The 12,573-nt window shown below is 41.8% G+C and overlaps 1 protein-coding gene across 1 annotated transcript; it reads right to left on the bottom strand.

The window, feature by feature from the left end:
- Positions 1-3,877: 3,877 nt before the first annotated feature.
- On the bottom strand, positions 3,878-11,857 carry LOC144475182 (choline/ethanolamine transporter flvcr2a). The gene is made up of 7 exons (XM_078190802.1): positions 10,990-11,857; positions 8,420-8,651; positions 6,878-7,115; positions 5,952-6,163; positions 5,742-5,845; positions 5,268-5,378; positions 3,878-4,765 (listed from the first exon to the last, which is right to left on the bottom strand). The coding sequence occupies exons 1-7, from the start codon at positions 11,193-11,195 to the stop codon at positions 4,435-4,437; spliced, it is 1,434 nt and encodes a 477-aa protein (XP_078046928.1). The 5' UTR covers positions 11,196-11,857; the 3' UTR covers positions 3,878-4,434.
- Positions 11,858-12,573: the final 716 nt, after the last annotated feature.

Below are 12,573 nucleotides of genomic sequence, written 5' to 3'. Positions count from 1 at the left end.
ATTCCCTTCATATGGTCACGCAACGTGATTATAGAGCGAGACATTTTGTAAGCGCCTCGTTGACTATCCGCCTCTCTCTCTCTCTTTTTCTCTCTCTCTTTTGCCTATGTGTTTATCATAATTTTTAGTTGACTTTAACCCGTCAACTATCAAATTTTTATTTCTTGAATTTTATACAATTTAATCTGATATAATTATATTTAAATTATGATATATCCTTCATATATTTTAATTATATTTCTGTCTATTGTACGAATTATTTTATATATTCTAAATTATGTATTTATGCATAGGGGTATTTAATTATAATATAGAAAGCAAACCAAAAATATCAGACAAAATGCAAACCGTCTGGTATAAACAATATTGACTGGGGATCATAGCAATTATTGGGTTAATTCACAAGATTTCTCCAAGCTGTGATATCATAAATAATTTATTTTATATTAATTATCAACATAGCACTCGGTTTGAAAATAATTTTCAAAAAACCACAATTGGTTAATCAGCGTTAATTACACGCGCATTAACAGAAACAAGGGGGTGGTTTTATACGTCGGAGCCGGGGGTTGCGCGATCGTATCGAGAATCTCGGTGACAGGGTAGGGGGGAGCACGGTTCGAAAGTCAGTGTACCAAAAAACACTAAAAAAAAACGTCCCGTAGAATATTTGTACAAAATTTTCCATTTATCTTCGCCGACAGGCGACCGCCCGAATGAATTAAATGGAATTTATCGATCTACGCGGACCCGCCCGCCATCGCGTCCACTCGAGTCCATTTGTGGTGACCTGTCGTTTCCGCTTTTCATTCTCGCCCGTTATCGATAATCCATAAGTCCCTTTGTGATAATCGCAATCTCGACGGATACGGAGGTTCGCCCTTCGCGTCCCAATCGAACGTGTTTGCGCTGTCAATAGATCAATATCTTTTTTCGCGGATGCGTTTGACGGCGCCGCCTAAGAACCGGCGCTGGATTATCGATAATGGCGGCGCCAATGTCTGCATCCCCGATCCTCGTGTTTTTTTATTTCTCGAAAGGATTTGGCACGTTTCGACTGTAATTGCGTCGAAGACGAGTTGACAATTATTATCGCAGCCATTGCCAATTAATTCGATAATTATTTGTTTATATATTTCTCTATTATTCTTTCTATATTTTTAGATTGGAAATAATAGAGAATAAAAATATATAGATGATCTGAGATACTTTTGGGAAGCTGGAAGAATATAATAATAATAATTATAACAAGTCGTAGACAATTTTTGGAAATATCCGAATCGGTGAAGTAATTATAGAATGATAAATTATGTATCCGGAAAAGCTGGATTTCTACAGTTAATGGACTTTAGAATGATTAAAAATTTCGTCCCGCAGTTCGCGTCGTAATACCTCGAAGCTCGCGGATATAGACGGAAATAATTATGGAAACGATACATCATATTTTTGCTCCCACTGTTGGAAAACTGGCCGGCGAGTTTTTTTCTGCGCGCTGGATTAAACTCGGCTAATGTAATAATTTCTCTTGGCATTAAATCGAGAATAAATTTCAGCGCGGGACGCTCCATCGAGCTTATTGAATTAACTATGATTAAATATTCTTCCCCGTATCAATTAACCCGTTATTAGGATTTCTCGCGGTGGGTCACGTTCAAGCAGCCGAATCGTTTAAAACAAGCGCATAATACTCTCGCGTGTCCTCCTTTACCCCCCGGTTTCCCAGTAGAACGTCAATTTTTCGTCGATAATTTCGCGTTTCATAGCCGGCCGGACTATACATCGAACCAAACCCCCCGAAACGTTGCGCGCGCGTTACTTAAAAAGGCGAACGGTTACAATGTTATTTTCAAATTGACCTGTCAACTGTAACGGGGGGGGAAAAATATACAGCTTAAAAAACAAAGCTGCGGAATCTCTTTTGTGCAACCCTCCGTATCCGGTTGAAATTTAATAAATGTTCTTCGCTGCGATTGCGAGGAAACAAAAGATTCCGTTAACCGTGTTTATTGGAAATTGTTGAAAAAAAATAAAAGAGTCGACGCCCGTATAACTGACGTAAATCTCGGGAAAAAATCGGCTTTCGGAATTTTTTTACGGGGCGCAGCGCGGCAACTTGTGAAAATCGGCCATTTAGTTAACCGATGCGAACTTGCCATGGAAATTGCGGACACTTAAGCGCAGCTTAATTAATAAATTCCACTAAAAATAGATGGAACATCTGAACGATAAAAATGTTTAAAGAGCTTGAGAATATTTTTAGGGTATCTGTAACTTGTTAGAGAATCATTTAGAAAATAATCGTAGATCATGAACGACTTTTAAGGTTAGTTTTTATAATATTTGCTATAGGATTTGATTTTTTTCAAGAATTTAAAATTATTAAAAAGCGATTACAACTGTTTTATATTTAAAACTCCATTAGGAAGTCGTTATTTTATTTTCCAATAATTGCAACGCGTGAAAAATCCATTAGAATTAGGAATTAATATTAAAGATATATTAAGATACATACAAACGTGTTTAAACGTATTTAAAAATTCGCTTTCATCGCGCGGATTATACGAGACATTTCGCATCGCCTCGAGAGAAATTGCTCCCGCCCGTCGGCAAGATCTGAAAATTTCGCGGGGAGTAAAAGACGAGACGGGTATTCGAAGCGCGGTGAATGGTGGGACTTTTTATCGACAAGGAATACTCGTCCTTGTTTTGCTGGCGGAAGGCGCAGGGACGGCGAGGGCCGCGCGCGGCGTTGCCCTGCGTCTGACAGGTGACATGACGTGTGCACCACTTGTTACTCGGCCGGAATACTTGATATACCCGATCAGAGAACAAAAGTACCCAATGCGGACTATTATATTTCGCGCTTTCGATCAGCGGGAGCACTCCTATCTGTCCGCCGCAGAACGTTACGTGGATTCCATCCGGACGCTCAGACGAGACATTATTCAGCCCTCATCTATTTTTACCGTAGCCGGCGGCCGAAGAATTATCGAAACCGAGAGAAAAGGACCGTCTCTCTCTCTCTCTCTTCCTCTCTCTCTTTATCCCCGATATTTCCCTGTAATCGGCCGACAGCCGGAAATATTCCCGCGATTCCGAGCGATACCGTGGCTTTGTTTCTGTTCCGTGATTATTCGACACGAAAAACAACGAACACGGCCAAGTGCTAGGACGAGCAAGAACCTATGATAAGCCTGTGGCTCTAATCAAAAATCCCGCCAGTCGCAATTTAGAATCTCGGTTGATGCATTAATTGTAGTTTAATTGAAATTTTGCATGTAGGCTTTGAATATTCATCACGAGAAGCATTCTTGAACTAATATAAATTTAAGATATATCACGGTACTGTGAATAATATTAGATAATATTAAAAATAATAGACAATAATAAATAATAAAAATCGATGTGAAGCGACGTGGTGCTTTGTCTTTGTCTCGTGATTATATTGCCAAGAATAACGGATGGTAAACAAGAAGTTGCGCAACTCGGAAGATCAATTACGACGTCACGGGTTCAGTTTCTTGAATAACACTATTTTCTTGAGCATCGGATATTTTTAATTAATTAATTCACCGCTGAATTGTGGTAATATCTTCCGACTCTTTTTTCTTGTCGAATCTGGAAAATCTGGTCGTTAACTGCATAATTCGATTAGGTATTAAAAAGGCGCGTGCAACGTCGTCTTCGTCGGCCATCTTGAAACAGGATTGCCAGGAATATAATAAATCCTTTCCAAGTCTCCCTGAGCTTGTAAATAGAAATGGACAATTAGGGAAGAGTAGACACGATTACTGGAACCTCGCGACTCGTCGCGGACAGCTATAAAAGCAATTCGCGAGGCTCGAGTAATCGTAAAAGAAAGGAATCCACATTTATTAATAAATATCTGCAATATTTTATTCAAATTCGTAGCTCTAACTCGGGCTCTAACAAATAATTGAGACACATCCGCCGCAGGCGCGCGCTCGATACGATAACGTCTTTAACCCATTACCTTACAACAACTAGTCAGACTTGTGATTGAAATTTCGTGCCGAGCTTGCTAAACGTCGAGCAGAGTTCTTCCGCGCGTCCGAGGAATCGTTAACGGAACAGCAACTATGGGCGATTCCAATCACGACGAGAGATCGTAAGTGCGGCGATTAACGCGTGTGTTATGAGTCAGTGAAATTCTACAAATATTGACTTGCAAACGACGGCCACGTGATTTATACAAGAGTACGACGAACTCCCGCGGCAACGTGGGAAACGGCCGATCGCAATTCGCGCTCATGATCGGGATTCGCCGAGCGAGTAGATCGCGACGCGGCGTGTGTCCGTCGAACTGTTCGCCTCGCGTGTCTCGTGTAAAAAAAAGGGAAATGTACAAAAAGGTATACATTTACAACAAAAAAAAAAACCGGTGTCGATGAGTCGGACTGCCGGCGGCGCCGTTTAAGTGTTCCCGTGCTCGCCGCAGTCGTCATTGTTCGTGTCACTTTGACCGACGCCCTCGTAACGTATGCCCTTTTTCGCGTCCTGACGCCTTTGCACGTCCTTGGTCACCGCGGTCAGGATAAAGCCGATCAGCAACGCTATGCAGAGGCCCACGTGCACCGGTATGTCACCGTACAGCTCCAATAATTCGCCGAGTATCAGTACCAGAACAATGCCGTAAATATTGTTGGCCACGTTCAGGATCCCCGCGGTTATCCCCTCGGACTCGGGGTACGTGTACTCGGCGCACACTTCGTAGCCAACCGCCACGTAACTCAACATGAAGAACCTGCGAAGAATAATCGCACTTTAAAGGTGCCGTCATATCAACTTGTTCCAATTCCCGGGATCCGATCGCAGAGAACAATGATTTCCAGTTAAATTAACCCTTTGCACTCGAGTGGTGACCACTGAAATTGTTATACAACGTTTCAAGATCATTTTTATACGTCAAAGTTTATATTTGAAAACTATGTTAAATAATGAAGCTATTACAAGGATTAATTTCATATGCATAAAAATGCACCTTGTTGCATAAAATAAAAATACTATAAGCCAGAAAGAAAGCAAGGAATTGTTTCGAGTTCAAAGGGTTAACTGTCGATCTGAAGTAACAGCGTCGCGTTGACGATCTTATCAGAGCAATTCGATATTATTTTTTCAACCCGGTGAACAATAAGTGAACGAAATAATTTTCAGTGCCAGAAATTTTCAGCTCGGCGTTGTTCTGTTTAATATTTCTGCACCGCGAAAGATTCGATTGTTTGAAACGTGGTAGAGTGATATAGTACCCTAGGAAAATGGCCGACAAATACACCATCCACTGGATTTCGGCGACGCTGCTCACGGCGAAGAATATCTCGCCGCACAGCGATAGAAAATACACGGCCACCGTTATTTGCCTAGAAATATACGTGTACGATTTTATTATGGAAAAATGAGAAATTATGGAAGAATGAGAGATCGTAGAAAGATCAGAGATTATAAAAATATATGATAGCGCGTTGTACGAAAGCTCTCGTTATTATCAACGTACAAGCGCTCGTAGTATACAGGTAGCTCGTAGCTATAGTATAGTAACGTGCGCTCGTATAGTAATCCATTTTGTAAACAGGTTTTACAAATTTCTTCCGCAATTTCGTGCAATTGCGAGCATTGCTTTACCGAATGGATTACTATTCCAACTAGCTATTTTATTTATAAATTTCAACTGGAATAAAAATGAAGAAAAGAAAAAAAAAAGGTAATAATGTTCAGGCTCTTACTTGAACTTGTGTGTTTTGTCTATAATGACGCCCAGAAAGACGGAACCTACCATACCGGATATGATCATAACCAAACCGATTCTACCCGCGTCCTCCTCGCCATTCTGCAAAACATGTAACATCGTATAAATAATAATAATAACAACGACAATGTGAATTTCTAAAAAATAAGATAAATAAAAAGAAGCATTCGTTCTCCCCCCAGCTCACCTTGAAATGCACAAGGTAGATCTGACTGAACAACGTTGCCACGGCGTTCAACACGCCGACGTTCAATCCGTAGGTATTGCATAATAATATGTACTGCTTATTCTTAATCAGCCTCTTAATCGGCGCTATAAAGCCCTCCTTGTGATTCATTCGATTGATCTTTTGCATCGCGCGGGTTTTACTCGGCGGCAATTTCGGATCGTCTTCGAACACTGCGTGGAACAATAATGTTTGTCAGGTTATGCTTAAGCATAGTTATCGTTTCTAGCGGAACAATATATTTGCGCTAAATGATAATCGCTCGAATGTTTTTCATCGACTTCGTTATCTTTTTTTCACAGGGTATCTACACTGTGTTTAATTGAAGTATATTGCGATTGCGCGGTGAACGCTCATTACGCATTGATATTGTTAACGCGTTAGCTAACAGCGTCACTAGTGTACACGATGCATAAATAATGTGTGATAGTACGTGATAATGCATAAAATGTAATAGATTGTAATACGTAATATACACATAATATCACATACTGTGTAATAAATCATACTGTGTGCTGTTACCTATTAAATGTTATATGTTATTGTCTATTACATACTGTATGCTGTTACGTAATATATAATAGATAACAGCGTATAATATGTAATAGACAATAACATGTAATATGTAATAGATAATGGCAGACAGTATTTAATAGATAATAGTTTACAGTATGTAGTAGATAATAGCGTACAGTATTCAATAAATAATAATAAATAATATGTAATAATAGATAATGACACGTGGTAACACATAATATATAATATATAGTGCCAAAATAGAAGACGACAATAATATGAATAATTGTATTCAGAAAATTAATTCAGTGTCTTTTACGCGCGACGCTGTGAACGAACGGGTTAATTAATTTGTTAGTTCGACGACTTACGTATGACGACTAGTATAAACGCGATCGTCAGGATGATGGCTACAGTCCAGAATAGGAACGACAAGTCCTTGCTTATGTCGTCCAGGTTCTCGTGGTTTTTCACGATGATCGGCGTGATCAGGAAACTTAGAGCAATTCCCAATTGATTACCGAAAATGATTAACGACGTGGCGGTGGACACTTCATTGTTGTCGAACCATTGCGCCGCTATGCGTCCAGGGAAAATCTGAACTATCGTCTGGCACCGGAGAAAAATCGTTCGATTAATCATCGATCGTGTTGCATCGTTTATAATATTATATATTATATTCTCGGTCGACCGCTCACAGCCGAAGCGTTTCAATCGAAGCGAACCGATTGAAAATTGGTAGAATAATCGATTCTCCTCAGCTTCGTTTGGAAAGTCCTCGGATTTAAGTTTCGGGCGACGCTAATCGAAAACTTGCCGACATGTTTAGTTACCTAATCGGCTCTATTACTATAATATAAAATAGAGACGATAAGGTATCAGTTCTATTATTAGCCCATTTACAGGATCCGTGTTACCTAATTCGATCATACGCGAATAATTGTGATCACGTGAACGATCACGTGCGAATCTCTGAATTTAGTCTACCAATTTTCTATAAAACGGTCCGAAGAAAAATCGAATTCTATCGGCAACGAAGGCAGAAAAACGGACGTGAAATCGCGAGATCCTTTCGTGTAGCAGAATTTTTTAGCGGCGACAGGGATCTTGTCACGGGTCAACACGCATTCGCCGAACATGGTAGACACCTAAATCATAAGGAAGAGACATTACTCTTATTTCGACGTTGTACCACCGGCTTGATCTCCCGGTACACAAAGAACGACTAGACTTTTAATTCCCCGCATTAGCGGAAATTTATTAGGCGATTCCCGCGAATCCGCTACGACCGTATTTGTGAGTAGTCTTAACAATCGTTGAACACACTCTGTGTCAATTCTAGCTTTCTTGTGCACACAACGGCAGTTTTCGCTCGGAAATAAGGCGACTGACTGCAAACGCGTTCTGGCGCGTGCACGCTTTCGACACGTCTTCCATTATTTATTTTTAATCGATAGAGCTCGCTTTCCTTCTTCGTTTTACATTATTGTTAAATTTACAGTCCGATCTTCTAGATTGAAATTTAATCATTTCCAGGTGATCCTTTGGAAAGCTATTTCTCTTCGCAAGAGATAAGAATTTATAAGGCTGTTAAAAGAGATTTAATATTTATGATCAACAACAGGACTTCCGCGATATTTCAAAATTATCAGGAGAACGTCGATTCTGCTGTGGACATTAAAAATTCGTGACGGCTTTTTCTAGACACCCTTTGTATTGTTTGGTCGTTTTTTGAATTATTGGATATAGTTTTCGATTTTTTTTTCGCCGGGATAGAAGGCGATCTCGATTCTTTTCTAATTCGGACTGCATTTCTAATTTCTTTTCGACTATCTGCTTTTCTAATTTCGACTGTGGCCGTCGTCGACGGAAAATAATAAAATATTTCCGATAAATCGGTCCCCGTGTCTAACCTGCGTGGAAGCGACAAGAGAGTGGCCGATGAAGGTAACGTAAAACCTGTCGGGACTGACGGACAGAACTTTGATCCAGGAGCCGAGGCAACTGATCCCGCATCCGACGATGTTGGTCCACCTGAGGCCCCAACGGTCCATGAAATAGGTCACCGGGATGACGAAAATCACGTAGTACGCCAGGAACGACATCGCCGTCCAGTCGACGACTAACGAGGACACTCCGTAATACCTGAATAATTAGTTCAATTTTCATCGAGGCTGGTTTCACGGCGCGGCGCGGAGCGGCGAACTTAATAACGCCCGCCCGCCGCTTTAATCCGTCACGCGGTTTTCCTCCGGTGAAGTTCCGAACTAGACCTTCCGGTTATCGCGTCTCCATTATACTTAAATAAGCGGAAAGAATCGTCCGGGATACTCCGGCAAATGCGGTTTTTCCCCCTTTTTGTTTTTCTACGTGGCCAGATATTTAACGCGGCAACGTAGTTGCCGCAATCGAGCGACATGTAATTTCTGCTGACGATCTCAACGGCGTCGGACGTGCACAGATTTGCGGAATTGAAAATTGTGTTACACATTGTTATATGGAGCGTATAATATCGTTCTTCAATTGCCTAGTTTTTAAGTCATTTTTAGGACATTTTTAGGACATTTTTAAGACACTGATAGAGATATTGAAATTTATAATATTAGAATTTTTATATTTTTAGTCAATAATTTAGAGTAATACCTCAAAAATAGAACGGTCGAACTTTAAAGATTTTAAGATAAATAATGATAATACTAAATTCAGTTTACTATATAGAATACTGCTATTTAACCCCTTGAACTATAGTTCTTTCCACGTTGATCCCTTATTTATTCTTAATATTTTTACAAAGGGACCAGACAATTTTCGTTCCTTTTATTGTCTTTACGTACTTTTGTTCCTAAGCTTCGACAAAAAGTTTAGATAAAAAACAACAAGGAACAATTAGAATTAATTTAGAAGAAATTAATAACATCGATATTTAATAAATCTCGAATAAAATCTGTGTCACGAGTCTCGTTAGAATAGGGCAAAGGGTTAACGAAAACCGAATTCAACGAACGTGTTAAGAGTCCCGCGCGTTAATGGGTTAAAAGAACAACAATGCGGCGAGACGGAGATCCGTGTCTAGGCCGAAAGGCTGAAATAAAGATATTCATTAATTCGTTCGATTAAGGTAGAAACGCATAGATTTGCCTTGCGTCGCGTGAAATCACAGGCTGTCACGTTGCAAACGAATAGCACGTGACACCGTAATATTTGTATTGCGTTAAAACGGTAACAACCATTATTTAGCGATACATCGTTCTTAATAATGGAGCGCGACACGTCCAGCGATCATCCGCGTCTCCAGTTCCTACGATCGCGAGGAAGATACAGAGGAGAACGCGTTACGGCATCCGCGTGACCGTGAATAAAATGCATAGATAAAACGCGTTCGCCGGCTTCGTGTGCGATTTCATTGAAATTTTCGCGCGCTCCGTCAAGGTTCGCGGAAAAAACTGAGGCTGAAAAACTGGAAACGGAGCGTCGCAGAGATTTCCTTGGCGAAAATTGCCAGATCAAATTGCCAGAACAAATTGGCGAATTATAATTATCGTCGCACAGGTTTTGTCGAAAAGTATTTTCGTCGTTCGATCGATGCGATTGTCTCGAAATAATTTTGCGCCCGGTTCGCCCGACAGATCGAAATCGTTCGTTCCGCGAGATCCGGAAATTCACAGATAAGACATACGACGTTGTTAAGCGTAATCTTTCTTTTCGGAGAAGAGATTCGATTTTTGTGTGCTTTCCGCGCCGCGAGCACACGGATCGAAGCTGCAAATTTGAGGTGCAAATACAGTTGCGCGACCGGAAGACTGCCGTATTTTTTAAAAAGAACCACGAAGGTGTTGACGATCTGTATCGAGCTTTATTATGATTTTTGACAGCAAATATTATTTAATTTTTTCACTGTTTTACGAGTACGGTTATTTTCGATGAACTTTTTATGATTTATTAGGATCTTTTAATCAAATGTTTGCTAAGTGGACAGTCTAAAGTTTTTCAACAGAGTTATGAATATTGTACGAAATGTCTAAAGCGCTATTTTCGAGTTTCTACATTTTTTATGTGCTAAAAGTTCACCTTTAAAAACGATCGCACAATAATGTATTTAAGCAGCTCTTTTTACCTAATTTTACATAATTTAAAAATGCTTAAAGAACACAATTTAGCAACAATTAACGCAAACCTTTCAATCCTATACGACTCTAATGTCTCATATAACTTTCAGTATTCAATAATTATAATAAAAAGTGCACAGTCAAGTAATTAAACATACACGTCCGAGCGTCGATAAAACTGATGGATGTACCGATGAAAAATGTCCAAGTAACATTGTTCAAAGAGAAAGAAAAGGGAAACGTTGAAAGGAATGGTCGAGCAACCATGCTCGCAGGTGCGCGCGCGAGATGTCATCTCCACGGCAAGAGAAGATCGGCTAACGCGTACCCGCGTCGTCGGCAAGAAAGAATCCAGAACGGAAAAAAGGCTGAAATACCTTGTTATTACGTTCGGCACGACGGAGTACTGGATCCACTGGAAGGTGCTCATCCCGGTGTACAAAATAAACAAGCCGAGTATCAGCCATCTCCTCTTGTACACTTTGACCTCGAGCAAGTCTTTGGTTTTCTCGCCGTTTACTATTTTCACCGGATACTTGGCGCACACCACGTCCTTTAGCTCCTTCTCGCCTGTCATTTTCATAGTCCGGGTTGCTGGCGCCGATTTCTGTGGATTTTACTGTCTCCGATCTGCGTATTCAATTTTCCTGCGATCTGCGTGTTTCAGCGTCTGCGATCGGTCCGGCGAACTGTCATTTATTTCGGAAGAAGATCGGCGACCGGTGAACGATCCTGGACTGGGGAGGACGGTCAACGTCCCCACGGCGATGTCGTCTCGGCCTCGTCTCAAAAATCACTTAGCTGATCGACGACGAGTGATCCACATCTCACGGTTCGGATCGATCGGCAGATGGTTCGATCGTCGTTCGTCGTAAGGCGAAAGAATAATCGTGTCGTGGCCCGGAAATGTCGTCGCCAGGCTCCCGGCGTGCTCGTTACCACCTCGACGAGAGACGAACTGCGCCTTCCGTGGCGTCATTGCATATTGTTTTATCTGCGTTCATGATTAAACAAGATCGACTTATTTGCGCGGAGCATTTGCGGCCGCCTACACTCCGCGTTCCATGGCTCCGCCGCGTTATCGCCGGCTTTTTATCGAGATTCGCGCGGGACGGCGTTAGAGACGCGAGGCTCGGGGCCTAATCGATCCGTTCACTCCATTCATCACCCCGGCCCCGATCGTTCGGATACACGCTCGCGGAAAAACGCTCTCGGACAACACACGCACACTTGGCGACCGTCGTCGCAGTCGCGAGCGCGGACCGGCTCCTCGGATTTTCCTGCGCCACGGGGGGAACGCAATCAATATTCATGAATCTCGGCAGTAGTCATCGGGACAGATCGCCGGGGCCGCTCTCTCGCCGCTTGCAAACATATCTCTCTATCCCTCTCTCTCTCTCTCCCTCTCCCTCTCTCTCTCTTGCAAACAATTAAGCCTCCGCGCGTATATGAATCCCGTTTCGTCTTAAGGAGGATCACTGTTGGCATTAGATCGAGAAAGTACATCGGCGCCAACGTGTGTGCACACCGCGGGGTTCGGCGGTGTTGCAATCTGCAATCATTCGTCGGGCTCTCCGGTCCTCTTCTTCCTCCTCTTCCTCTTCCTCTTCGCCGCCGTCCCCGTCGCCGTTAATTAGTCGCGAGAATCGCGGAAAGCCGGCCGTAGGAAAGCCACTTAATTATCTCCGCCGGCCTGAACTCGGAACTGCTCGTGTTCGGAATTTTTGCTTCCCGGTATCTCTCTCTATCGTTTATTGCAGTTTAATCATTGTTATTTCTATGAATCCCTTGTGTCTGCCGTTTTTCGTACTTGCGACACCACCAGCCGGCGTCTTCCACCGTCTCCAGCATTTTTAACAATCTCTTTCTGCGACGCGTATCCTCGTCTCGGTCGTTTGTTACATTGTAAAAATTGTTACTTCATTTTTACAATTCATTCTGTCTCTTATATCTTACATTTT

The sequence above is a fragment of the Augochlora pura genome, chromosome 9 (assembly GCF_028453695.1).
Source record: "Augochlora pura isolate Apur16 chromosome 9, APUR_v2.2.1, whole genome shotgun sequence".
Lineage (NCBI taxonomy): Eukaryota > Metazoa > Arthropoda > Insecta > Hymenoptera > Halictidae > Augochlora > Augochlora pura.
The sequence above is the reverse complement of the archived record's forward strand: the minus strand, read 5'-3'. Positions and strand labels throughout refer to the sequence as shown.

Coding starts and splice junctions, on each gene's coding strand:
- LOC144475182 (XM_078190802.1), bottom strand. CDS start 11,195: ATGAAAATGACAGGCGAGAAGGAGCTAAAGGACGTGGTGTGCGCCAAG. Junction 7,116..8,419: donor CTCTTGTCGCTTCCACGCAG/GTTAGACACGGG, acceptor CTCCGGTGCCAG/ACGATAGTTCAGATTTTCCC. Junction 4,766..5,267: donor TTGTCGGCCATTTTCCTAGG/GTACTATATCAC, acceptor TATTCTTCGCAG/GTTCTTCATGTTGAGTTACG.